Below are 26,797 nucleotides of genomic sequence, written 5' to 3' on the forward strand. Positions count from 1 at the left end.
TAAAAGACTAAAGTCGTGTTTTTATTCACTAGCCTTTTTTGGACCATTCATTTTTCAATCTGTTGTCATGTATAGCTACACTGCAATAAAAGCTTTTCTTACCTAGTAATTTTGTCTCGTTTCCAGTCCAAATATCTAAAAAATCTTAAATCAAGATTACTAGACAAGAAAAATGGCATGAGAAAATTAAGTGATGCTTAAAAGTTCTTTGAGATTATATATCATTAAGATTAGTTTTCTTACCCCATTGGCAGATAATTTTGCTTGTTTTAAGCAAACAATCACTTAATTGAGATGTTTTTTCAGAAAACAAGACAATTTCTTATGCTATTTCATGTGTCTAGTAAATGCATCTTGATTTAAGATTTTTTAGAGATTTGGACTGAAATCAGGACAAAACTACTAAGTTAGAAAAGCTGTGTGTGTCAGTGTGAGAGTTTGTGAGTGTGTGCATCTGCAGTGTAGTGTAGAGAACAAGTTCTGACATTCAAACAAATCCTGTTACATTTTCTGATTTGTATTGTTCTTTATTTTTTTATAAATAATTTTTCGTTCTGGCAGCTCAGGTGGCACTTTATTAAAAAAAAAGTCTATATTTGGCAGATGTAAAGCATACATGTGTATTTTTTTTGTGTTAGTCCATTTTTATTTTATTTTATTATTATTATAACAGATCAAGGAGCAACATGTTTGTGCACTTTCTAAAGATTTTGGTTCTGTTTTTGAAAGGGTTGGAAATGAATGCTTTTTTTGTTTTTTATCCGATTCTATGATTAAAAAAATAATTGACAGATTAATTGATTATTAAATAATCGTTAGTTGCAGCCCTAATCTCCATAAAACAAGTCAAACTGAGGCTCAGTAGTGTGTGTGGCCTCCACGTGCCTGTATGACCTTCCTAAAATGCCTGGGCTTGCTCCTGATTAAGTGGCGGATGGTCTCCTGAGGGATCTCCTCCCAGACCTGGACTAAAGCATACATCAACTCCTGGACAGTCTGTGTTGCAATTTGGCATTGGTGAATGGAGCGAGACATGAGGTCCCAGATGTGCTCAATTGGATTCAGGTCTGAAGAATAGGCGGGTCAGTCCATAGCATCAATGCCTTCGTCTTGCAGGAGCTGCTGACACACTCCAGCCATATGAGGGCTAGCATTGTCTTGCATTAGGATGAAGGGCCAAACGCACCAGGATATGGTCTCACAAGGGGTCTGCGGATCTTGTCTTGGTACCTAATGGTAGTCGGGCTACCTCTGGAGAGCACATGGAGTGCTGTGCGGCCCCCAAAGAAATGCCACCCCACACCATTACTGAGCCACTGCCAAACCAGTCATTCTGGTGGATGTTGCAGGCAGCACAATGTTCTTCACAGCATCTCCAGACTCTGTCACGTCTGTCACATGTGAGAAAAGCATAGAAACTGAGAAGTGGTCTGTGGTCACCTATAATTTCCACTATTTCCAATATTCCATTTGCACAACAGCATGTGAAATTGTCAATCAGTGTTGTATCCTAAGTGGACAGTTTGTTTTCACAGAAGTGGAGTTACATTGTGTTGTTTAAGTGTTCCTTTTAATTTTTTGAGCAGTGTGTATTTGGCATTTTGGTCATTAATTGTAATTTTAGAAGCTGGGAAGGTAAGTTTACCTAAGTGTTCCCTAGCCAAGTGTTCTAGATGCATTTGTATGTCTGGTGGGATGACTGATAAAATAATGCCAAAGCCCCAATAGCCAGTATAGTTACACAGACAAACCTATCCTCAATATGAAAATCTATATGTCTTTAAAAGGTTTGCATGTAAGCCTCAAACAACCCAACAACATTTTAACATGCACAGTTGAATAGTATTGCTTTTGCATAAATATACTGCATCCACAACATAAAACCCCTTTATAGTCAAGAAGGAAAAACAGTTCATTTAAATGTTTACTTACAGTTCCTGCTTAAGCTTATGGCAGGCCAAACCATTGATTTGGCTGATAGCTGTGACATTTTTAAGCAAGATTTCTGTATCAAGTCTGTATCAAGTTTAATTGAGCACATGACCAGAAGCACAGTTGATGTCAGAACCTATGTACAACTTAAGAAAAACTAATCCTTGATTCTCATATAGGACAACACAGCATAAGTTTAGACTTTTTTTACTCTATGCTAAATAAATAGTGCATTTTTATATTACTAAAAATCATAATACAAATCGCACTAGTTGTTATTTGTATGATTTTTAATGGAATTTTGAGAAATGCCCAATAATACCGATGAGCTGTGACAGATGAGGAGAGCCTGATTTGAAGGACAAGATTCACAAATTTTTCTCCAGTCGCTAAACATAAAACATAACATGAAAATTTATGTGCAGGTATTGAGAATGAGAATTGTTCTGAAAAAAGTCAATGTTTTTCAAAATGTTTTTATGTTTTTTTGTATTTATAATGATTATAAAACCTGAGCAGCATTTAGACACCCCTGTCCAACATAAATTGTTAAAATACACAAAAACCACTTAAAACCACTTCAATTAGTGTAGATGGCAGCAGTATTCATGAGGTCTTGAAACTGTGTTATTGTTTCAGCTCATAATAAAGTGATATTACATGAGCTGATGTAACGTTTGAAGCATCAGGAGGAAAATGTGTTATAAAATGTTACAGATGGAGGCTTTGCGGATGAAGACCTTAGATGAAGCATGTATGTTTATATCTCAGCTGTTGCGCTCTTTAATATCAAAGTTATTAAAACCCTCCAGCTCGGGCCAAGAGAGCCTCTGTTTCTTTTCCATGCTTCTCACGAGAGACGGAAACAGCTTGAAAATAAACACATCTACGTGGTCTCGACTAACCATTATACTTCCTGCTGTTCTGCAGCGGTATCAGAGAAATACTAAGCTGATTATGCTGAGAGTAATGCTGCATTTCCTGACAAGTGAGTCATGTTTGAAATGGATGGATATTTGGCGGCAAGACCATTAAAGTGGAAAAACACACAGACCAGCTGCTCCTTTGGGGAAGCTGTGGTGGCACATGGGCTACAGACGTGCAGTCGTGACACTAATCTCTGTTAGCCTCTGTGGCCCGCCCTGCCTCAGAGAATGCAGCTTCGCTCAGCCAAGCTGACACGTCTGCTCCGCCAACACTTCCTCTCCCCGCGGGAACACGTCAGTCATTCCCAGGTGAGCGCTTTTTAGCTGCCAAGTGCTGGGCAGGCCACCACTTTGGGCCATGATGCGGCACGGCATTTGAACGAGAAAACACCCACAAAAAAGAAAGAAAGAGCAATTCCAGAGTCGGTCAGAGAAACAGAGGGAAAAGATGGAGAGAGAGGAGTGAGTTGGCCACAGGGCAAATCACAGCTGTGCACAGTACTGCTATTATGAATCAGCGCTCCTGTGGGATATTCAGCACCACTTTAGTACCTGTATAAGATCAGCTTATACACTATATAATGTATACATGTATCACCAGACGCAGCATATATACACCCAGCAGTCAGCTCTGCCAATGAAATATAGCTCTTTCTTTCCAGGCACATAACGTTCTGTGCTTCTTACACAATATACACACCCAACGTCCCTGTGGACCCAGACACTGCAATCAGTCAACATAAATATTTATTTTTTCAGGGATATATTAATAATGTGTCTATACACATCAGACCCATACAACACTATTTAAACAGCCAAAATTGGCCAGCATCCACTTGCAATTGCTTAAATGCAACAGCAATTGCTTGCAATTTAACCAAACCTTAGTCAAGGAATAAACCACCAGCCCATATTTGCACAACTATAAACACAAACGTCCTTTATAACAGCCTAGAAGCAGGAGGTACAGGAAGAGGCTGTTATAAAGGACGAGGTAGAGGGAAGAGTGGTAGTAGCCTAGTGGGTAACACACTCGTCTATGAATCAGAAGACCCTGGTTCAAATCCCACTTACTACTTTACTTTACTTTACGTTATTTAGCAGACTACCATTACTACCATTGTGTCCTTGAGCAAGACACTTAACCCTAAGTTTCTCCAGGGGGACTTTCCCTGTAACAACTGATTGTAAGTCGCTCTGGATAAGGGTGTCTGATAAACGCTGTATATGTAAATGTATGTAAATGAATTCTTATGATACAGGTAGGTGAAAAGATGGTGCTTTTCTTAGTTTATTTTCTTAGTAACCGTAAGTGTATGTGAACGGCCTCACTCACAAGACTGAGTGAGGAGGAGATGGATTTGGAGTGTAGAGCGATTTTTTTCTTTAAAGGCCTGAGCATTTGCTCTGTCTTGATCCACTACTGCTCACACCATGAGTGCAACATGACTCTTTTTTTTTTTATTTGTCTTCACAAATGCTTTCTGAGCTTATAGTACTAAACAAATAGATTATTTTTTTCTGATGTCCATGTAGATTGACTTGAGTATATAGTGGGGAAAATTAGTATTTGATACACATCTGATTTTTAATTTTAGGTACACCAGTCTAATTTAATAAATAACAATTAAATAATAATCAAACAGACAGAATGGCCAGTTTCTCCTAGTGAAGGTGTTGCCCAACACAGATATATATATACTGTCTGAAAACCTCATTAGGACTAGTTATTCAACAAAAAGTAGGCACTAAGAAGCCAGCAAAATGAGAAACATTTTCTTTAAATGACCTAGTAACAGCCAGCCCTGTGAAAAGAGAGAAGAGAGAAGAGAGAAATGTGGAGGAACCCAGACACACACCTTGCTTTCCCTTTCCACATTTCTCTCTTTCTCTGCAGCACAGTTTCCTTCCTCCAGGTTCTCATTTATTTCAGGGGCTGGATGGTGGCCTTTGGGAAGTAATGAGATAAGACTTCAAACACCACAGGCTGTTTTCACACACTCGCTACATCATGACAAGCAGCAGTGGCTCGTAATGAAGAAGTGTTGCTGATATCTCTGCTGCATGATGCGGCCTGGTCAGCTGAATTTTCCAGTGGAATCTTCTGCTCAGCCTGCCACTCAGCTGCCTTTCACTGAGCTGAACCAGTGAAGCAAAAACACTTGACACAAAATGTTTACACCAAATAAATGTATACCGACCATTTGCAGTCATACACTTAGACATTAACTCACTTTCCTGGCTACACATCTGCACACATGCACACACACTTGTCTCAGAATGAACAGTGGAGCAGCAAGGCTGCTGGTAGGGCTACCTCTGGTGCCCTCATGCTGAGAGGCACATCAGCGTGGCACAGGCTGGGCGTGGGCGTGATGTCTCTCAGAAGATGGTTGCACTACTTGCTGCCCATTGCGGCTATTTAAAATAGCTCTTTCCTGTCTGCTGCCAGTCAGACTGAGGTGAAGTGCTACAGACAGAGGGGAAGCAGTGTGCAGCAGATCCCTTTCTAGTTGCTGTCAGGGATCAGTGCAGGGCAGAAAAAGAAAGGTTGCAAATGCAGGACAGGGGATTTACTAAACACGGACACCACATTGAAAATTTATGTGCAAACAATCATGTCACATCAATCAAACTATTTAGCATTTGCAAGTTCATTTACTTATACTCATATTCCACAAATGATAGGGATAAAATCCATTATACTTGTATCCTGGGTAGGTTTTAATGTTAAGGTTGTAATGTTAAGGACTGACAATTCCTGAGTGTTTGTGCCTTCTGTTATCTGTATAAACCTACCTTGTTTGTATCATGTCTTCATTGGGTCATTGCATGTGTTATGTGTCCTGTCCAGTGTTCCCATACATTCTTTGTTTCCATGTTTGTAATAAATCCCCTTTTATATGTATCAGTTGAGTGATTATGTCTTCCATGTCTATGCCGGCACCTACTACCTTGACAGTTGAGCATACATACAATAATTATCTGTTTTATCCTTTGGACAGTCTTGAAATAACAAGCCATTTTCCCCCAAGAAGCTTAAGCATTTTATGTTTGGTTTGGTTTGATGTTTTTATAGTGGTGTTGCAGTCTGTATTTTTGTTTTATTTCCTGTCACTTTCAGATTATGCTTATTAATTCTGTCATAATTGAATTCTGTAACTTCAGTAACTATTTAATGTTTTAGTTTATAGTCAATCAGAGGATCATCAGTCTTTTATGGTGTCCATTGGAATCACACTTTAATATTTGTTGACAATAATGGATTAATTTGAATATGGTTCTGTAGATGGTCCTATAGATGTGTTGTTGGTGGTTCTGGCTGAACCCTCCACAGAAGCCTAGTTAAGTTAAATGAGTATCCTTAGGCCTCTGTTCCATGCTCACACATACTCATACACAGGCTAGATGAATTTCTGAAGTCACTACTGAACTTACTGTGGGCCTTATCAGAAGCTGACAGGCGTAAGAATGTCCTGACACCACTTTATTCTTCCTCAGTTCTCTATGGTCATTTTTTATTCTATTTACTGGGTTCTCTCTAATATGCTTGTCTCTGTCTCACACACACGCAAACATGCAGATGTGCACAGGCACAAATAGCTACACATCCTATAATCAATCAGCATGTCACTGAGAACAAATGCCTTTCTGTCAGAAAATACACTTATATAAGTACGTGGTTTAATGAACATGATGTGAATTGCTGAATGTTTTCTTCATGCTGCGCAATTAATTGATATTGACATTGATGCTAAAATTGCATTTGCATGAAGAGAGCTTTACACACAAGCAGCACATGTTCATGCCAAGCATGCCTGCCATGTCTACATGCATGTAGAACATACCAAACCAAGAAACCCTTTCAAAAACAGGACAGCCTTGTTTTGCTGATTACATGAGCCTGAGATAAGGGAGACAACACAGTGATTTGATTGCAATCTGATAGCATACTGTTTCAGGGTGGCTTTTACTGTGATGGAACTCAACTTTGGGATTTGTCTGGATGCCTGCAACCTGGGTGTTAGAGCTGCTGATTAGAGAGTGGCCCACCGCATCTATTGGTTGAACTACATAGCCTTTCCCGGCTTATCTCTTAGATACATGGTGCTAATGCATGCTGCAATTCATTAGAGTTCAGTCACCTTAGATGTTTTTGTCCTCTGCAGGGCTTCATTTGCATTGCATTGGTTTACAGAGGAGCACAGAGGGAATCTAGGGAAAATCTATGCTTTTTCCCTCAAAAAATTACAAGGGAACTATTTTTGAATTGCAGCCAAGCACCAGTCTCTCTCTCTCTCTCTCTCTTTCTCTCTCTCGTCCTCGCTCTCTCTTTAAATATAGCCACTGGTGGTGATGCTGATGAGCTGTGATCTGGGTGCCATGGCGATGACAGGGCAGTAATGGGTGTTAAGGCAGAAAAACCCACTTATTTAAATCAAGAATGATCGTGGTGTTAAAATGAGTAGAAAAAGGGCTGGACTTCAAAAAGGCAGTTAAGAATGAAACCTCTTGGGATGGAGGTGACAAGCCCCTGTTTGGCGAATGAGGCTCAGAGGGGTTCCGTGTGTGAGACATTTGTGCACAGTGTCCCTCCACATCTCCTTTTCCAGCTAGGGATTAAGAGGGGAGAGGGTGAGGGCGAGAGAGACTGTCACCATGAGGGGTGAAAGTTACGCCTCCATCTTTGTTTTTCTGTTCTTTTCTAGCAGAGCTGCTCATATGCACATTTTTGTTTTCCCCCTTGCTTCCTTCTACTGTCCTTTTTTCGCTCTTTTTCTGCCATCTCTCCTCTATTTTACATTCATTACTTATCTTTCCTGCATTGTTCTCTTGTAGTCATTTCCACTGTTGTTACATCTCTGTGTCCACTTTTTCTTCCTATTTCTCTCCTTGTGCTGCTGGTCCCACAGACAGTGAGTGGGCTTCATGAGGCACAGCCTGCTTTATGACAGACTGTGGAGGCAGTGTTTATAAATAGCACACACACACACACACACACACACACACACACACACAGCTCTCCCTCGCACACAGTCTCAAAAACGGACGCATACACATTCACATGCACACAGGCAGGCACACACGTCACAGCAGCACTCTGATCAGGTGGGTGTGCACTGATATGCTGATCTGTTGACTGTGAGGCAGGGGTTGCATCATAGACCTTTGTCTATCTCCTGATGCAAGGCGGAGGGATCAGGATCAATTATTTAGTTGAGGCTAAACAGTTTTCCATTGTAAAATATTCATAAGTATCTTAATTGAAAATCATTTATTTCTGTATTCTTTCAGAATGACCATTCATAGCTGTCACGGGTGGGCTGGACATGGCAATGAAGGAGGACGCATTCGCACGATTTCACGCGACAGGGGATTAATACAAACTTCACAAGACAGGGGAACATAAATACGCACAATGACCTGACGGTGAACAGACACGAATAGGATAGCTTTATACAATTATATAAATATACAACAGGTGAACACGATCAGGGAACATTACACAAGACGAACATGAAACTCCGGTCTGGACTACGGATCCGGAGTAACCCCTGCCGGTCCGGATCATGACAATAGCATTAAATCTATGTAGGCTATCCCTTAATCAGGACACTTTGGCCATGTTGCTGGCATGGAGATTGTCCCCCCTTGGACTATTAATATTGGAGCATTAAGATCCAATATTATCACTCAGATCTTTTATCCCAATTTATCCCAATTTCAGCACATCATTGTCAAAAACTGACTGGTCATATGTATTCCACCCCTTGGCATGTATCACATTAAACACCTGTAACTGGTGCACACACAAGTATAAGAACATTTAGTACAGGTTGTGCATTACATTGTGGCATGACAGTTAGCATTGTGGCCTCACACCTCCATGGGAGTTTTAATCCCAACCTTGTGGGATTTTCATGGAGTTTGCATGCTCTGCCCATGTTGGTTAATGCATCTCTGGTTTCCTTTCTCCACCCTAAGTGTTAGTGTGTGAGTGAATGGTGTGTGTGTGCTCTGCCCTATGTGAGTTCCCGCCCTGTGCCCAGTGTCTCCCCCCAGTGTTCGTATATGACGTATAATCTAAGAGAATCCTCCTCAGTAGATGATTAGAGATTTATGAAGTTGCCAGCGCAGTTAGTAGACCAGTGCTCAGTGTGCACAGATTCAGGTTTTAAGTGTGAATTAGTTAAACACAAGGTGTAATTCATGCTCTACTTGTTCTACATGCTCTACTAGTTACATGTCCCTGATATTTGCTGGGACTTAGTGAAACACCTTTACTTAACCAGCAGCTCTTCTCTCTCTGTCCCCCTCTCTTTCTCTCTTTTCGAGGCTGAGGAGAAAGCTAGCATAGCAAAGTCTGATGAATTCTAGTGTGTTATTCCTTACCAACACCAATATGCGTGCAAACATGAGCTCCCCCTTCACTGTCCGCAGCAGGGCATGAAATGGATTTCATCCCACACAGCTCAGAGGTCCTGACTCCATCCTGCTGTAAATGGTCCTCCCTTCTGCACACACACACCCGCATGCTTTCTCTAAGGTATACGTTTACACATACCTGCATTCACACACATGGACTGACAAGGCTTCCTTAGATCTAGACTTGCTAATTGTTATCAGAGGGCCCTGGGTGAGTTTTTGTGCCTCCACAAGCAGAATAGCAATCCAATTGTAATTGTAATTTTACTAATTGCGTTAGTTGTGTACTGTAGAAGTCCCTTATTGGTTTCTCTCCTTTCCTTCTCCCATAGGGTGATCACATACAAACAGACCAAATATATGATATACAGCTTTGTGCAGTTACTGCAATATTATTACTCAACAACAATGGGATATGAGGTAAAGAGGAATACTTTCAGAAACTGGAGTTTAAGTCAAAAATGCTAAGAACACTTGTTCATTTTTAACACACTGCTGCATAGTATAATTAGATTTGTCATCGATTCAGCCCCTCGATTGTATATGTTTCTTGTCTCCTAAGTCTTCTGAGCGGGCTGTTATTGCAGTGATAAGCATTAATACACTCACACACAGACGCTCCTATGTACAGATATCAACACTCCCATCTACAACACACATAAACACACTTATGTGCACTGACATGTTTACACAGAGAAACCACATATGTGCAATGGTAAAGTGGTACAGTGCAGTGCCCAAACCATTACACTCTCCTTGTCATTTTTTTTTTAAATCATGGGCTGTTCCAAGCCATCTCCACACTTTTTTTCTTGCCATAATTCAAGTAGAGGTTGACCTGTCCAAAGTTTCATCTGTCCAAAGAATGATGATACATTTTTAGTAAACATGTAAAATGAGAAAAACCTGTGTCAATGTCCAAATAAGTAGTGACCTGGATGAATGTTTTCACACACAGTCTCACTCAAGTATTCATGAGAACACATGCAACAAAGACACAACAGTGTTCTCTACCGCAGTGGTGCACATCTGCATGCACATTTGAAATATAAACACACCTGTCGTGTTGTTTTCATCAACAAAATTTATGACAAAATATTTTCTTTAACAAAAATTATTGATGTGATGAAGACAAGACGTAAATGCTGGTCATGTGACTAACTATAATGAAATGTATCATGTAATATTGTTGATGAAAAATCAAGACATTATTTTAATTGTTTAATTGTGTTATTATACCATGTTTTCTGTTTTCTGTATCTCTCATCCAGTTGAACAGATGATGTCAATTTCGCAATATGCAATTGGGGAATTAATTTGATTTCAAGATAATTCTTATAGATGAGCTGGGAGAAAACGGCAAAGTGATCTTTGGATGCACGTTCTTTACAATGAAGTGGACCAGAGAACAAAATGTGTGGTCAAAAAGCATGGAAAAAATCAGAGTGTCTTCTGTGTCTGGAATGGATGTAGTGTATTCTTTAGTGTATGTGTGTTTATGAGGATGGGTTTAGCTATGACGGGTTTAACTTAAAGAAAATGTTATTGTTCTACTGGGTACTATATTGTACTATATTGACTGGGGTAAATATAATAACTAAAAAAGAGATTAAAAATTCATTGACTAAAATTTGACTAAAATTGTTTTCTTTTTTTTGTTGACTAAACTAGATTAAAATATTCATGGATATTTCTGACTAAAATAAAAATAAAACACTCAAACTTGGAAACTTGTCTAGACTAAAATTAGTATTTACATGACATATAAAGTCTAAAACGACAGCTTGATGCAATACACACCCATTCATATAGAAAACTCATACTTGTATGCTAACACACCATCTCCTGGATTAACACAAATTCCACCTATACCTTAAATATACTCAGTGTAATGATCTAGAAACATGGAATAATTAGATCATCCACACCCAGATACACACATGCACACTCATAAGCCCTCTAAATATACTTCCCAGTGTGGCTCTTCATAGTTCAGCTCTGTTGCAGTTTTAAAAGCTCTTTTGGCACACACACACATACACACACAGCCTTCCATCTCTGGTTGAAGTCTTGGGATGATGAAGAGGGGTTTTGTTACTAATGTAGGTCAGCTACACAGGAGGCCTTCACTTGCGCCCCGGCGAGAGCCATGCCAGGGCTGAATGGGCAATTTGCTGCCCTCAGCCGTGCGTCTGGCACAGAGAGAGTGTGCGTTTACACATGAGGGGGCAGACAAACAAACATGCTCAAAAATTAATAAAGGAACAAATTAATAACAAATACTGTGCCTATTTTCCGACAGCAACCTGCTGTAAGCAGGAAGACAAACACTTTTCCCAGCTGGTCCACATGTTCATTTATGCCCCCCTCCCCCCTCTGGCTCGGCCGTACAGCTGGAATACGGATGACTGACTTGCCGGCTCTCGTCTCTGCTGCTGGGTCTTCCAATATCTCATGTATTTAGAATTCCGTGTGAAGGTTTTGTTGAAGTCCTCTGTTGTGCGGATTTGAGATGTCCATTCCAACTGTATTTGACTTCAGCGATTACCTTAATGCTTTTATTCACACTGGGGCTTTCACACTTGTGACACTGGTATAACCTGAATTATCTGTTCATTTATTTCTTCAATTGATCGAAACAGTATACCTGAACTGTGGCTAGCTTAAGTGACCCTGGGCTTTCATGTCAGCTGCTACATTTCTGTGATTTGAATGTGAGATTTGGTTCTGGGAGTGGATCCATAACCCATTTAGCCACAGGTGCAATGCTTTTTTCTCTGTGGAATAGCAAATCTGTGATACATCAGTGTCACACTCTACAACTACCTCCTTGATTTGTTACCTGCATAAAGTAATGTCACATATTTTACATTTTTAGTTATGAGAGCATGTAGTTGCATTGTTTTGAGTAAAAAATGTTCTGAGATGTTTTATTTCAAATTGAATATTTGTGAGAGTGTGTTGAGTGTGAGAGTATGTGTTGAGAATGTGTTGAGTTCCCCTATGGTGGGCTGGTGCCACGCCCTGCAGCAATTGTCCCAGGATATGCTCCACCGCCCATGACCCTGATATTTTCTGTTTTTTTTTAGAACTTTTGCTTGTGTCCACTTGTGGAAATACAGGCTGATTGCTGATAATCGAATTGTGTCATAGCTCAGTGGCGAGAGCACTGGTCTTGTTAACCAGGTGTTAGCTTTCAAGCTTTTAAATGTCATTGTAACTTTAGATTTTGGGGGAGTGGTGACCTAGTGGTTAAGGAAGCGGCCCTGTAATTTGAAGGCTGCTGGTTTGAATCCCGAGCCGCCAAGGTGCCAGTGAGGTGCCACTGAGCAAAGCACCGGCCCCACACACTGCTCCCCGGGCATCTGTCATGGCTGCCCACTGCTCACTAAGGGTGATTGGTTAAAAGCAGAGGACACTTTCTTGTGTTTCACAATGACAATCACTTCACTTTCACTTTGACTGTCTAATTTGCACATTGGGATGGGTATGGATTGGCCTTGATTTATTTCTCAGCAATTCTGTGAGTTATTTTGAGTATAATATGCTCAGACAGCAACATAACAGAAATGTCAGTAGTTTCATTGTCCTATGAGCTCCTGAATCTGTCGGTCTCACCCATTCTCACTCTTTGTCTCTCAGATTCGATGGACAAAGACAGCTGGCAGTGCCTCTGATCGCTTTCAGGACTCCAGTGTGTTTAATGAGACACTACGGATCAGCCAGATCCAACGGCACCAGGGTGGTCGCTACTACTGCAAGGCAGAGAACGGACTGGGTTCGCCGGCCATCAAGTCCATACGTGTGGACGTCTACTGTGAGTGGTTATGCCTCCTCTGCCTCCATCATTTACACAAACATTTTGCAGTCATACAAGGCATGCAGATGCATGCAGATATTACCTGAGGAGAGACCAGACTGTTGTACCAATCTCTGTTCTTCACCTTTCAAATGTTCCTTTTATCCACAGGTACCTTACTTACCAATGATAGTAAAACAACATAAAAACTGAAAAAAAAGGCATCATTATGTTTTTTTGCCAAAAACTACTTTCTATTAATGTACATTGTGAGTAAAGTGGCGACCAAACAGAGTTCATGTTTACAATAGGGAAATGCAGCAGAGATTAAATTAATCTCTGGTAGAGAAGTAAACCTACTGTGAAGAATGCCTGCGAGCACTTTCTGAATAAATCAGCACTCCGCTTAAATTGGGTCTATATTACACATTTGGGGAAAAAGACTGACAGCTGGCTGGGGCTCCATCCTGTGTACTTTTAGTTTGTGTTCTTATTTCTACAAAAACGTATATACAGTATATTGTTTAGCAGTGGATCAAAAGTGCCAGTATTTTTTTCATGAGATTGGTACAACAGTCAGCTATTGATTAATACAGGGTATTGGATCATAAAAATAGAGTTCAAGATGAAGAGTAATTATTGCTCTGGAACGTGTTCAAAGACATGGCAGATGATTATAAAATGAAATGAGAATGCTTTGATGTAAAGCAGTTTCAGAAATAGACAATGGTCTGTAGGGATATACAGTGCCTTCCACTTTTTATCATGCCAAATGTAAAGATTAGTAAACATGGTTAGTAGGTAGTCACCCTGGAAAAATGGATTTGATATATTTATATAACCAGTTGCCTCTCATAAATATATATAGCCTCTTCCTGGAAAATTTGTTCAACAGTTCCATTGTATTGGGTCACCCACAGGTGCCGATTATTAGGCTTGGGTGACCTGGACCCTACAAAAATGCACTAGCAGGATTAATGTTGTTTCCCATGTGCTATGTGTATTTTCATGATATGATTTTCATGACAATGATATTCTGACCATTTGGGATAGGAAACAGGAAGGACATTTCTTGATAATGTTGTGAGTGTTTGTTTTATGTGTGTATGTTTTTACTGCTCTGAATATAGTTGAACACTGTTAGAATGATGGGTATGAAGGGAGTGCAGTCATTACCCTCAGATCAGAGATCAGGCCTCTGGATACAGGCTTATCTGTGTTAGGCAGAAGCTGAGGGTTCCCACCGTGAGGTCTGAATTTGGAACCAACCCAGTGAGACAATGTCTTTGTTGACTCCTCAGTTTTAGATGTTGCTGTTTGATTAGCCATCAGAAACAGCTCATCAGCATAAGCAACATTTTGCAGCATGCAGATGATTGGCATTTGAGAGATCCAAAAATATGAAGTATAACAAGGTGGTGGTTATTAATTTAAGTTAAAGTCATAAGGTGGACTGTCATAGGATGGTAGTAGCCTAGTAGCCTAGTAAAACACTCACCTAAGAACCAGGAGACCCAGGTTCAAATCCCTCTTACTTCCATTGTGTCCCTGAGCAGGACACTTAATCCTAAATTGCTCTAGGGGGACTGTCCCTGTAACTACTGATTGTAAGTCACTCTGGATAAGGGCGTCTGCTAAATGCTGTAAATGTAAATGATGTAAATGACTGTAAAAAGCACATGGTGCATCTCTATGAAACATCTCTATGATTATTTCAACTGATTATTATTTAAATATTTAATTTTGATGATGACATTTTAAATATTAATATTTCAACACCAGTAATGTTGTGTATAATGGCACTACAGTGCATCTGGAAAGTATTCACACCGAATAACTTTTTCCAGCTTTCTCTGTTTTATTATTTTTAATAAATTTACCAAAACCTAAAGTGAACTTTGTTTACATTGTCATTATGGGGTGTTGGGTGTAGAATTTCAAGGAAAAATAAAATTGATTGAATCAATTTTAGAATAAGGCTGTAAGATAACAAAATGTGGAAAAATTATGCGCTGTGAATACTTCCTGGATATTAGGATGGTATGAAATTACATTATTTACATCTATGTATTATATTTCTGGCCTATGCTTGTTCTGAATGGGGCACAGAGTTTATATTAGGGAACGATGAGAAGATGAATTCAATCAGAAGATGGTATAAAATATTATGTACATAATGTATTATGTTGTTAATTTGATGATTTCTAAATAAACTGTAATAGAGTTTAACCTAGACTCTTTTATTAATGTATCATGAGGACTGCTGCCGTTGGCCAAAGGATTTGATTACCCTTTAGAGCGACAGCCGGTTTGGCCCCAAGTGAACTCTGGTCATTAAAATCCATGCCTCTACATTGCCTTCAGATTTTCTTTAGTACAGAGAAACTCACTAAATCATTTAATTCTGTCACCTGCACTGACACAGTGCTGTTCAATTAAAACAACATCCTTAAAAATGTATTTATTCATGTTAAAAAATTGGAAAGGCGACTTGTTTAAAAGGGCAATCATTTCACTTCCCTGCAGACTTGGATGACCCCATAATCACGGTTCACCAGAGCATTGGGGAGGCTAAGGAACAGTTCTACTATGAGCGGACAGTGTTCCTTCGGTGTGCCGCCAACTCCAACCCTCCGGTGCGGTACAGCTGGAGGCGTGGCAGGGAGTTCCTTTCCCAGGGCTCAGATAAGGGCGTGGAGATCTACGAGCCATTCTTCACACAGGTGAGACTGGGGTCTGGGAAAAGTTCAACAGCCTTCATAGCATGAATTCATTTTTTCAAAACTAGTGTTGACTAGCTTCATCTGTGCCAAATCTAAGTCTGTAGATTAGTTGGGGCAGTGGTGGCCTAGCGGTTAAGGAAGCGGCCCCGTAAACAGAAGGTTGCCGGTTCGAATCCTGATCCGCCAAGGTGCCACTGAGGTGCCACTGAGCAAAGCACCGTCCCCACACTGTGTGCACCGTGTGCTGTGCATCACATGTGACAATCACTTCACTTTCTTCTTCTTCTAGTTTATCCCTCCAAATAGTTGACCAGATAGTTGACCATAAATTCAACAGCTGCCCATTTTATTAGGGGACTCATTGTTCTGCATGTTGCATCCAGAGGTTTCTACACATTAGACATTGATACGACAAGGACACGTGCCTACTAGTTAACTGGTTAACAGTAAATGTTCTTTTTCATCAGACAGTACCATGTAGGAAGTAATATGTAATTGGCATAGTTTGATGAAAGGCATGGTCTTTCAAGGATAAATGTATTAGAGCTATATTCAAGCCTAAAAAGTACAGCTTTTTAGAACCCTGGCTTTCTTAGTGCATACTACAATCACTAAGGAAAGGAAATGTGTAGAGAAATGAGCAGGTTGAAAACTTAATATTCAGATTATGACACTTAGCATCTATTTCAGCTCCTCAGCATCCATTTTGACATCCCCTTTGTGCTTCAAATGACTCATTTAATGTCGAGTGGTCGAGAATAGCAAATCAAATCAAATTTAATTAAAATGTTCAAATGCAATAAAACAAATTAAACTTGAAACACTTTGGCCAATCACCGAAACAAATTTACAAGCAGCTAATTATTCAGAAAGGTAAAGGTACTTGCTGACCCGACCCGGTCCCTGGTTTGGGCCAAGATTTACAGCTCTAAAATGGATTGGCACATTTATTCTCATATTAAGCGTGCCACTTTCCGGATATTTTCTGGCATGCCGGTCCCACGTATTCCATGGAGATTTGAGTTTCATGCCTGCTCTGTCTAGTTTATGTCACGACTACGGACTTACGAGGGAAGGAAGCGCAGAGGTCTGACATACTGGGAAGGGGGTTTTTATTATACAACAAATAAACAAACTCAAAGAAATACAAATAAACAAACAATGGCGCGGTGGCCAAAAACGGGAAATAAAAGGGAAAAACTCAAACTAACCCGTAGGCGTGTGGCGATTGCCAGAACTCAAAACACATGAAACGAAACCAGGTCAAGTTCGTGCAGAGAGTTCACGAAAATGCCAGCGACCCAGAACGGGCGGAAACTTCCGGCATTTATGGGGCGTCAGGATTGGATTCAGGTGTGGAGCCCAGCTGCAGGCAATCCTGACAGAGCCCCCCCTCCAAGGGCTACGTCCTCGGAGCCCCAACAGTACCATCAGTGGAGGCGGCGGGGCGGACGGCGGCAACCACAGGGCTCCTGCCCTGCTGTATCCTCCCCTTGGAGGACCCGGTCCCTCGGGCTGGCTCCCCGGCGTGGTCAGGCGTGGCGGCCCCGGTCCCTCGGGCTGGCTCCCCGGCGTGGTCAGGCGTGGCGGCCCCGGTCCCTCGGGCTGGCTCCCCGGCGTGGTCAGGCGTGGCGGCCCCGGTCCCTCGGGCTGGCTCCCCGGCGTGGTCAGGCGTGGCGGCCCCGGTCCCTCGGGCTGGCTCCCCGGCGTGGTCAGGCGTGGCGGCCCCGGTCCCTAGGGCTGGCTCCCCGTCGTGGTCCCGCGTGGCGGCCCCGGACCCTCGGCCTGGCTCCCCGGCGTGGTCCCGCGTGGCGGCCCCGGACCCTCGGCCTGGCTCCCCGGCGTGGTCCCGCGTGGCGGCCCCGGACCCTCGGCCTGGCTCCCCGCCGTGGTCCCGCTTGGCGGCCCCGGACCCTCGGCCTGGCTCCCTGCCGTGGTCCCGCATGGCGGCCCCGGACTCCCGTACCTGCATACAATAATCAGGGCCGATCCATCTGGGTACGTGTGGGCCCTGTCTCCACATGTCCCCTCTGACACGTCTTGTGTCACCCCCTGCACCGCGCAGGGAGATTGTCCCAGAGCCTCCGGCGACTGTTCCAGGCACCCCAGGCTGGTGCCTTCTGGGACTATGCAGCCCCTCTCGCTGCCCGGCCCTGGTGCCAAGGGGGGGGCATTGCCAGACCATCCGGCTAGCCCCTTCTGCGTCCGTTGGGACAAGCAGGCCCTCTTCCTGCCTGTCCCAGCTGGGTCCTCATGCCTACCCGGGGGCTCTATGGCGCTCCACCCCTCTGGAGGCAGACGCAGGCCCATGCCTGGCCCGCCCTCCTCACTGGCTACCGGAGGACCCAGCTCCATCGCTTCCCCACCTCCCCTCCCCTCAGGAGGAGTCCCCAACCCGAACTGCACCCCCCCAAAAAATTCTTTGGGGGAGCACCCCCCCCGGCTGGACTTAGGGGTACCTTGGGGCTTGTCCACCTCGCCTTGGACCAGCACATTCGGGTCAGGAACCTCCTCCCTGGGGTTCGGCTCCGCGGCTGGGTCGCCATCTGGTGGACACAAAGAGGGGAAGTGGGGGCGACATACGGACACATATGCCACACAGACACACACAGACAGAGACAGACAGAAGAGAGGGTCGTCTGGCTCCCTCTCTGGGCTCTCCAGGACCTCCTCAGGGGGCACAGCCAGGATCTCGGGAGGTGCGACCTTCTCGTCGCCCGCCAGTGCTTGGTCTTCTTGCCCCGGATCCTGACTGGCGCTGGACGTGGTGGAGGGGCAGAGTTTGATCCCTGGCTCAGGCTCTGGCTGATCAAACTCCGCCCTCAGTCTCTGCTGGAAGTCCCGAAAACTGCTGTCTGTCTCTCCCTGCTGCCAGAGGGCTGTGCTCCAGCCCCATGCTGACCCAAGCAGACACGAGAGGATGGTGGTGGTCTTATCAGTGTCTGCTGCCCCACTGAAGGGTCCCGGGACAATTGGGCTGTCCCACATGGGGCTGGGCACGTCGCTGGTGATGGTGGTAGGTGTGTGGTGTGGAGGGGGGTGGACGTCTTCTCCAGCAGGTGTGGACGCTGGTGCTGCGCTGCCATTTCGCTGGGGAACGTCCGGGCAGAGGGAAGGCGGGTCGGCGACTGGAGCAGGAATGGAGGATTCCCTGCGAGGCAGTCCCGGCAGCGCAGTTGCTGGCTGGCGACCTCCCGTCGCCCTCTTCCACCAGCTTTCCTCACACTGCTGGGAGGGACGTGGGTCTCCACGGACCTCGTGACGATCCTGGATGGGCGCGATGGGCGGAGCCATCCCGGCACCGACTGCCCAAACGGCGTCATCCTGGTCGTCGTCCGTGTCCACCTCGTACCCCCGGAAGTCACATGGGTCATCACGGACGCCGCGATGATCTCGGACGCGCACGCTGGGCGGAGCCATCCCGGCAACGACCGCCCACCGAAAATCCACGTCATCATCGCTTTCGTCATCCGTGTCCTCCCACCGGTGACTCCAAGGGTCGTCCACCCTGCGGACATCCTGGACCCATGGCGCGATAAGCTCCCATGGGCAGTACTCTGGCCATTCGGGCTGGAGGCTGCCCACCTCCTCGCTGGAGGAACGCCGCCGTTGTTGCCGCTTCTCACCCCCCTGGAAGTGACGTGGGTCCCCACGGACCTTGCGACGATCGCAGACTGGCGCGATGGGCGGAGCCCAACTCTCGTCTCCCGTGCTCTCGTCGTCGTCTGTGTCGTCCCAGTCCACGGGGAGCCTTGCCAGCAGAGTGCAGAGTTCCTGGCTCGACATGGCGAAGATCGTGGGGGTCGCATCTTCTGCGCTCGCTGCCCACGTCACTTCCTCGCTGCTGCCGACGCCAACGTCCTCACTCCGCCCACTCACCCGCCGGCGTTGTCGCTTCCGGGTTTCGGGGAGTTTCCCGGGGGTGACGTCATCACGCGGCGCCGCGTACCACGGCTTCTCGGGGAGAAAACGTTCCACCAGAACGGGCGGCGCGTCTCTCCCCTGGTGTCCGCGTTCGCCGCGCCGGGCTGTGTCCTTCGCGGCGTTTCTTCTCCTCTGCTTTTTACCTCTGCGCTTTTGGGGGGGTCTCTGGCATTCTGTCACGACTACGGACTTACGAGGGAAGGAAGCGCAGAGGTCTGACATACTGGGAACGGGGTTTTTATTATACAACAAATAAACAAACTCAAAGAAATACAAATAAACAATGGCGCGGTGGCCAAAAACGGGAAATAAAAGGGAAAAACTCAAACTAACCCGTAGGCGTGTGGCGATTGCCAGAACTCAAAACACATGAAACGAAACCAGGTCAAGTTCATGCAGAGAGTTCACGAAAATGCCAGCGACCCAGAACGGGCGGAAACTTCCGGCATTTATGGGGCGTCAGGATTGGATTCAGGTGTGGAGCCCAGCTGCAGGCAATCCTGACAGTTTATGTTGTTTGATTACCATGATTTGTTTTCATCCATTAGTATTAGTATAAATGTATGGCCATTGTGTCTTGTCATTATTCTGTCATTTTACTTTGGTCTGTTTGTTCATATCCTTTTTACGTGTCTTTGTGTGTTTATGTATTAAGACCTGTGTTCGTGAGTTGTTCTGCATTGATCTGAATGTCTTGCCTGGGATGAGATGTATTGTCACAGTCCAGACATTTCCCGGTGCTCTTATCCCACATAATTTTCATGTTTCCCTCTAGTCTTGTAGTAAATAGCCCTTATAATATTTGAAGACCACATCTATTCTCTTTGAGCTGTATATAGTTCATCCGCGTAGTCCATTTGTTGTTGCAAATTATGAGGATGATACAGTGATGACAATCAGTTGTTTTATATAATTAGACTAATAAATTCAATTTTCTTTTTTTTGTCCCATTAATGACACATTTCTCCAAACTAAGGGGTTCTAGTATAATCAGAGGGAAACACTTCCTATGTGAAAAGCCATTGAATTTTTTCCAATAAATTCTTTTATTTTCTTTAAAATTAGACAGAGGCACATTTCCTAAATTAAGGGTTGCTGTATGATCATAATGAGATCTGTGTGGATGTTCTCTGTGTGCTTTTTACATTCACCTTACAATATTTTATTTTTACTTATAGTTACCAGTACCTAACTGAAATACAAGTTGGTTTATGTTTTGTGGAATGCAAGTAGAGATTTGGATTGTAAAATATAAGAGTTTAACTTAAAGTCATTTTCCAATTAGATTAAATATTTAACTTGAATTACTGATATGTGGTAGTTCAATTTCTCACTATGTGGACTTAAGTCATAATGTTTCTAATATCTATCTAGTGGAAATTTTTTTAGTTAACTAATTAATATTTAGTTTTCTGTGAGTAAAATGACAAGCTAAAACCATCAAAAAGAACCTAATGAATGGAGTGTTACGGTCAGTTAGCTGGCTCAGTTGCAACTCTTTGCAGGCAAGAAAGTGTGAACACGAAAACTGCATTTGGCAGTTTTGCCTATTTCATAAATGTGATATGTAAACATAAAATCATATTAGTGCACATGCCAAGTGTGTAAAGTTGAATGTTTCTTTTTTATTGAACGTTATAAAAAATAATAATGATAAGTTGAACATCATTAGTAAATACAATTGAAAATGACATACAATGAAACTACATGGAAATGGAATGGAACATTTATTCTTGTTTTCTATTTTAATGTGATGTCAGGGTGCCCTTGGTATCCTACAGGTGGCACCAGCTCACTGTGTTGATGCTAATTACTCACATGTTTTTTTCATTCCATGTAGTTAGGAAGTGTACCTGAGTTATGTTGTGTTCTCACTCCTGTCACTCATTAGGTACCCGGTGTTGCTGTGTGTTCCCGTGTTTGTGATGCCAGTGTTTACCTCTGTCTATCATCGCCTTGAGAACTAAAACCACGCCTACATTGGTTTATTGTTTGCTTGGCCATTGTTTCTTTTTGGTTTTGTTATTTAATAAACTCCCTGTTCACAATGTCGTCCACTTGTCCTTCGTGCTCTCTTCATGCTGTTACATTTAAGTGGGCAGTGGATGGCCTAGGTTTGAATCCCTGAACCACCAAGGTGCCACTGAGCAAAGTACTGTCCCCACACACTGCTCCGCGGGCACCTTTAATGGCTGCCCACTGGTCACAAAGGTGATGGGTTAAAAGTAGAGGAATCATTTAGTTGTATGCACCGTGTGTTGTGCTGCAGTGTTTCACAATGACAGTCACTTCACTTTCAGATGAATAGTCACAAAATCTGCAGCACAGTAAACTAAAACCTGACTTAGTTTTTTGTCTGAAATCTGGGTTTCAGGGTATATTAAAGAAAGAAAGAAAGAAAGAAAGAAAGAGAGGAGGTGACAGGATATATAACAGTAAGAGATGAGTAGCTGAGGCAGAAAGAAAGGACCATTTTGACGTGAGGAATTTTATCTGGTCCAGTGGGGACCATACAGGATCTGACAGCTTCACAAAGGCTGGTTTCATGCAGCTCGTTACAACTGATGCCATGCATAGATTGAGCCCAGCGTGGCATTTCAAACCCCTCAACACATTTGTGTTGGTAATTAGTCAAGAGAAACATGCCATTCCCCAACCTCTCCCCAACCTCTCCTGCTAGTCCCTGCAGACTGTCAGACATGCAAGATTAGAATTTACACTTTTCCCCAAAAAAGGAAATGTAGAGACCAGCATGCGGAAGCTCTGCCCTTTTCAAAGACATCAAAGTATCAAGACTGGAGGAACAAGTGAGTGGCAGGCCATGAAAATGAAATGCTGTCACCTCCTTCATGAACAAAGCTTGGTAATTATGTAAGCCTACAATATAGTTCACGCAACCTTGTGAGAAGTTTCAGTTGTGTCAGTAAGTAGAGTTTTTTTTCGGGATTCTTAGTTGATGTCTTATTAAATCCATGAAGCTCACTGGACATTCATTGGAGTTAGCTGAAGCTGTGGGACGCTCTGCTGTAGGATATGAGATGCAGACACCAATAGACTCCTATGCCACCACTACTATTTCTATAAACAGGACACAGAGGGACCCATTCACAGATTTGTTATGGTATAAATTTGAAATTTGATAGAGATATCATGTCATCACTCTGACCACATAAACGTATGTAGTCTAGTTATGCATTGTATATTTCACCATATATCATATTCATTGTACATCAGCTCTTGATGTAGGTTATAGTGTGAACTTTCATCATGATTTGAAATTGGTTAATTGAGACAGACCTCTTTTCTTTGTCATCAGCTTAGCTTTTTTCTTATTGATCAACACGCAGCACCCCATATTAACACAAAAACACAGAATTGCTGACATTTGTGTAGAAAAGAAAAACTGAAATGTCACATGGTCTTAAGTATTCAGAACCTTTCCTGTGACACTCATATATTTAACTGTCAATTTGCAGTCAGTTTCTTCTGATCATCCTTGAGATGGTTCTACTCCTTCATTTCAGTCCAGCTGTGTCAGATTATACTGATATGAATTGAGTAGGAAAGACACACACCTGTCTATATAAGACCTTCAAGGCACAGATCTAGCCAAGGTTACAAAAATTTTCTGCTGCACTTAAGAGCTGCACTTACCTAAGAGCACAGTGGACTCTGGACTGGCTGTCCGGCTAAACTGAGCTATCAGGAGAAAAGAGCCAGGAGAGAAGAGAGGTAAAGGAAAACTCAAAGATCACTGTGGCTGAGCTCCAAAGATGCAGTCAGGAGATGGGAAAAAGTTGTAGAAAGTCACTGCAGCCCTCCACCAGTCGGGGCTTTATGGCAGAGTGGCCAAAACACATGAAAGCCCGCATGTTTGCTAAAAAACATCCAAGATGGTGAGAAATAAGATTATCTGGTCTGACAAGACCAAGACCAAGACTTTTTAGTCTTAATTCTAAGTTGTATGTGTGGAGAAAGCCGGGCACTGCTCATCACTTGTCCAATACAGTCCCAACAGTGAAGCATGGTGGTAACAGCAGATGGAAAGGTGAATGCAGGGATATTTTGTATGAAAACCTTCTCCAGAGTGCTCAGGACCTTAGACTGGGCCGATGGTTTACCTTCCAACAAGACAATGACCTCAAGCACACAGCTAAAATAATGAAGGAGTGTGACTGTTCTGTGACTGTTCTTGATTGGCCCAGCCAGAGCCCTGACTTAAACCCAATTGAGCATCTCTGGAGAGACCTAAAATGGCTGTCCACCAATGTTTACAAATCCAACCTGCCAGAACAGGAGAGAATCTCGAAGGAGGAATGGCCGAGGATCCCTAAATCCAGGTGTGAAAAGCTTGTTGCTTCTTTCCCAAAAAGACTCAAGGCGGTATTAGATCAAAGGGTGCTTTTACTAAAGACTGAGCAAAGGGTCTGAATACTTAGGACCATGTGATATTCTGTTTTTTTTTACTTTGTTTATTGGAATAAGAGCATGACCAATAACATTTTTCTTAAAAGGTTACAAAATAAAACAGCTCAAACAATCCCCCAATAATAGACCCCAATAAAAAAGAAAACCAAGTCAAACAGATCAAACAAAAGAAGGGAAACAGTGTGTGTGTGTGTGTGTGTGTGTGTGTGTGTGTGTGTGTGTGTGTGTGTATATATATATATATATATATATATATATATATTCTGTTTTATATTTATATCAGTGTCACGAAAACAGTGAGCACCTGTATGTGAAAATGAAAACCCTGGTATGGAGAAAGCGCAAGGATGGCAATTAAATTATCAGAACATTAATCTGCAACCTCAGTGAAGTTGCAACATCCACGGATGTTGACATTCGCATAAAAAAACACAAAAACAGGAGACAAGAAGGCAGGAAGGCAGGACAGGAAAACAGACAAGGAACAATCTCAAAAAGAACCATCTTACTTGGAAAAGTGGTGGTGAGTAGAGCTCAGTCGAGCAGTCCAAACAAAGGACTTCTAAGACTGAGGGACCTGGGAACACCCATTATGTCCTATTTAAAGGAGTCACGTCACCTCGTTTCTCCTGATCACGTAAAAGGAATCACGTGACAATCAGACTGTGAATTAGTAGTTCATTCAGATGAGTCTCATCTGAATCTAGGGATTTTGCAACGTGCTATCTTAGAACTAGGTAAGACATGTATTATTAATATTTTATGTATTAATATGTTCATGTTTCAATGCTTTTATAATTATGAACTTAATTTGAATTCTGCCTTTATCTTTTCTAATTTAGCATTTTTGTTCATATCCATGGTGTTTGATGCAGGGGGAAACCAAGATCCTAAAACTAAAAAACCTCAGACCTCAGGACTATGCCAACTACACCTGTATTGCCTCTGTCCGCAATGTCTGTGGCATCCCTGATAAGAGTGTTCTCTTCCGTCTCACCAACAGGACCGGTGAGTGCCAGTTCCCGCCCCTCATACAATGACTGTTCATTTTCATGAGAAATATATGGCTTGAAATGTGCCAAATATCTGTCTGAACCATCTGCCTTGTACCCATCCCAAATATACGCCAGTGAATTTGTGTCTTAAAAGTCAAAGTGCTGTGAATTGTTAATTTTTCACATGACTGAATATCCAAACTTGGTTGTTCCTATCCAAAGGCACAAAATAATGGGAGGAAATGGTGCCAGTAGACTTGATTTACTTGGTCTGAAGTAATCATGGCAAAGACAATTGATGAATCTGAAGAACCTTCCTGCTGTTCTAGAAAAGACTCCAAGTTGAGTTTTTTTCAAAACCTTTTTCAGTCACATTATTACAAGGTCACATTATTACAAGTTTTCTCCACTTAACATGTCTGTCTGCATTGTATGGAATAATGTGCAATCAATTGATTGAGAATTTTTTTTATGTAGCAGTCCAGCGTTGTCTAAGCAGTTTTACATGTACACAATAAAAATAAATGAGTCATACATTGCTTCCATTGTATCAGCTTTCAAATTGGAAAAAAAAAATGACGATGCAATAATAAGAAAGTTTTGTTTGATGCGTGGCAATCATTTTATCCAAGAACATTGTGCTTTGTTGATTGAGTCTTCACGTTAGTTTCCAATCTTGTTTAAAGTAGCAGTGTGCGAGGTAAATTTTATGATGTCTGGCAATTGAGAACGCATATGATGCTGGCATATGTTGAGTGTGAGTACCAGTGCAAGGAGAACAGAGTAGATTCAATCCAGCTCAAATTAAAACCTCAGAACTCCATAGACAGCTCCTCATAGACGTCCACTGGATTGTTCTACTGTTGTCTGACTTAAATTTATTCATTTATTTATTCTTTCACAGTTTTTTGATAAGATGATGTCATGGGTGGGCTGGACATGGCATGAAGGAGGATGCATTCGCACGATCACAGGACAGGGGTTTAATACAAACTTCACGAGACAAGGGAACATCAACACGCACAATGACCCGACGGCGAACAGACACGAACAGGATAGTTTTATACAAATTATATAAATAGACAGCAGGTGAACACGATCAGGGAACATTACACGAGACGAACATGAAACTCCGGTCCGGACTCCGGATCCAGAGTAACCCCTGCCGGTCCGGATCATGAGAGATGATAAAGTTTGCATTTTTTTAGACTTGAACATTTTTTCCGATGATTAAGTAATGAGGCACATAATGAGTCTTAATGTGAATTATATCATTTAATTGTTAATCATTGTAACATCATGAAAAATATGTAATCCATCACTTTTTATAAATATGATGCTCTGGTTTCAGAACCTGCTTCTCCAGTTAAATGTTGTAGGTTCCTGGAGCATCCAAGCAATCTACAATCATTACAAGCCCTAAGTAGCAGTAACCTCTAGTCACAGTCCTTCATGAAGTAATTCATAATTATAAAACAAAATAAAAATAAACATAAAAATATGTCGTCACTAGTGACTGGACCAAAATACTGTAGAACATACTGACAACAAACTGATTTATTTCAATGTGTAAAATGTTAATCTTCTTGTCAAACACATCAAAATGTTTTTCCTGTCTTAATGTGTATGTGCGTGTGTGCGCTC

The 26,797-nt window shown here is 42.6% G+C and overlaps 1 protein-coding gene across 2 annotated transcripts in view; it reads left to right on the forward strand.

Annotated features, from left to right (window-relative positions):
• Window positions 1-26,797, forward strand: part of mdga2a (MAM domain containing glycosylphosphatidylinositol anchor 2a) — a 163,341-nt gene that overhangs the window by 33,195 nt on the left and 103,349 nt on the right. For both annotated transcript variants that reach the window (XM_028976747.1, XM_028976757.1), the window contains exons 3-5: window positions 12,927-13,101; window positions 15,610-15,806; window positions 25,034-25,166. In XM_028976747.1, the coding sequence (XP_028832580.1) occupies window positions 12,927-13,101; window positions 15,610-15,806; window positions 25,034-25,166 (505 nt within the window). The remainder of the gene's footprint in view (window positions 1-12,926; window positions 13,102-15,609; window positions 15,807-25,033; window positions 25,167-26,797) is intronic.

The sequence above is a fragment of the Denticeps clupeoides genome, chromosome 1, assembly GCF_900700375.1.
Source record: "Denticeps clupeoides chromosome 1, fDenClu1.1, whole genome shotgun sequence".
Classification (NCBI taxonomy): domain Eukaryota; kingdom Metazoa; phylum Chordata; class Actinopteri; order Clupeiformes; family Denticipitidae; genus Denticeps; species Denticeps clupeoides.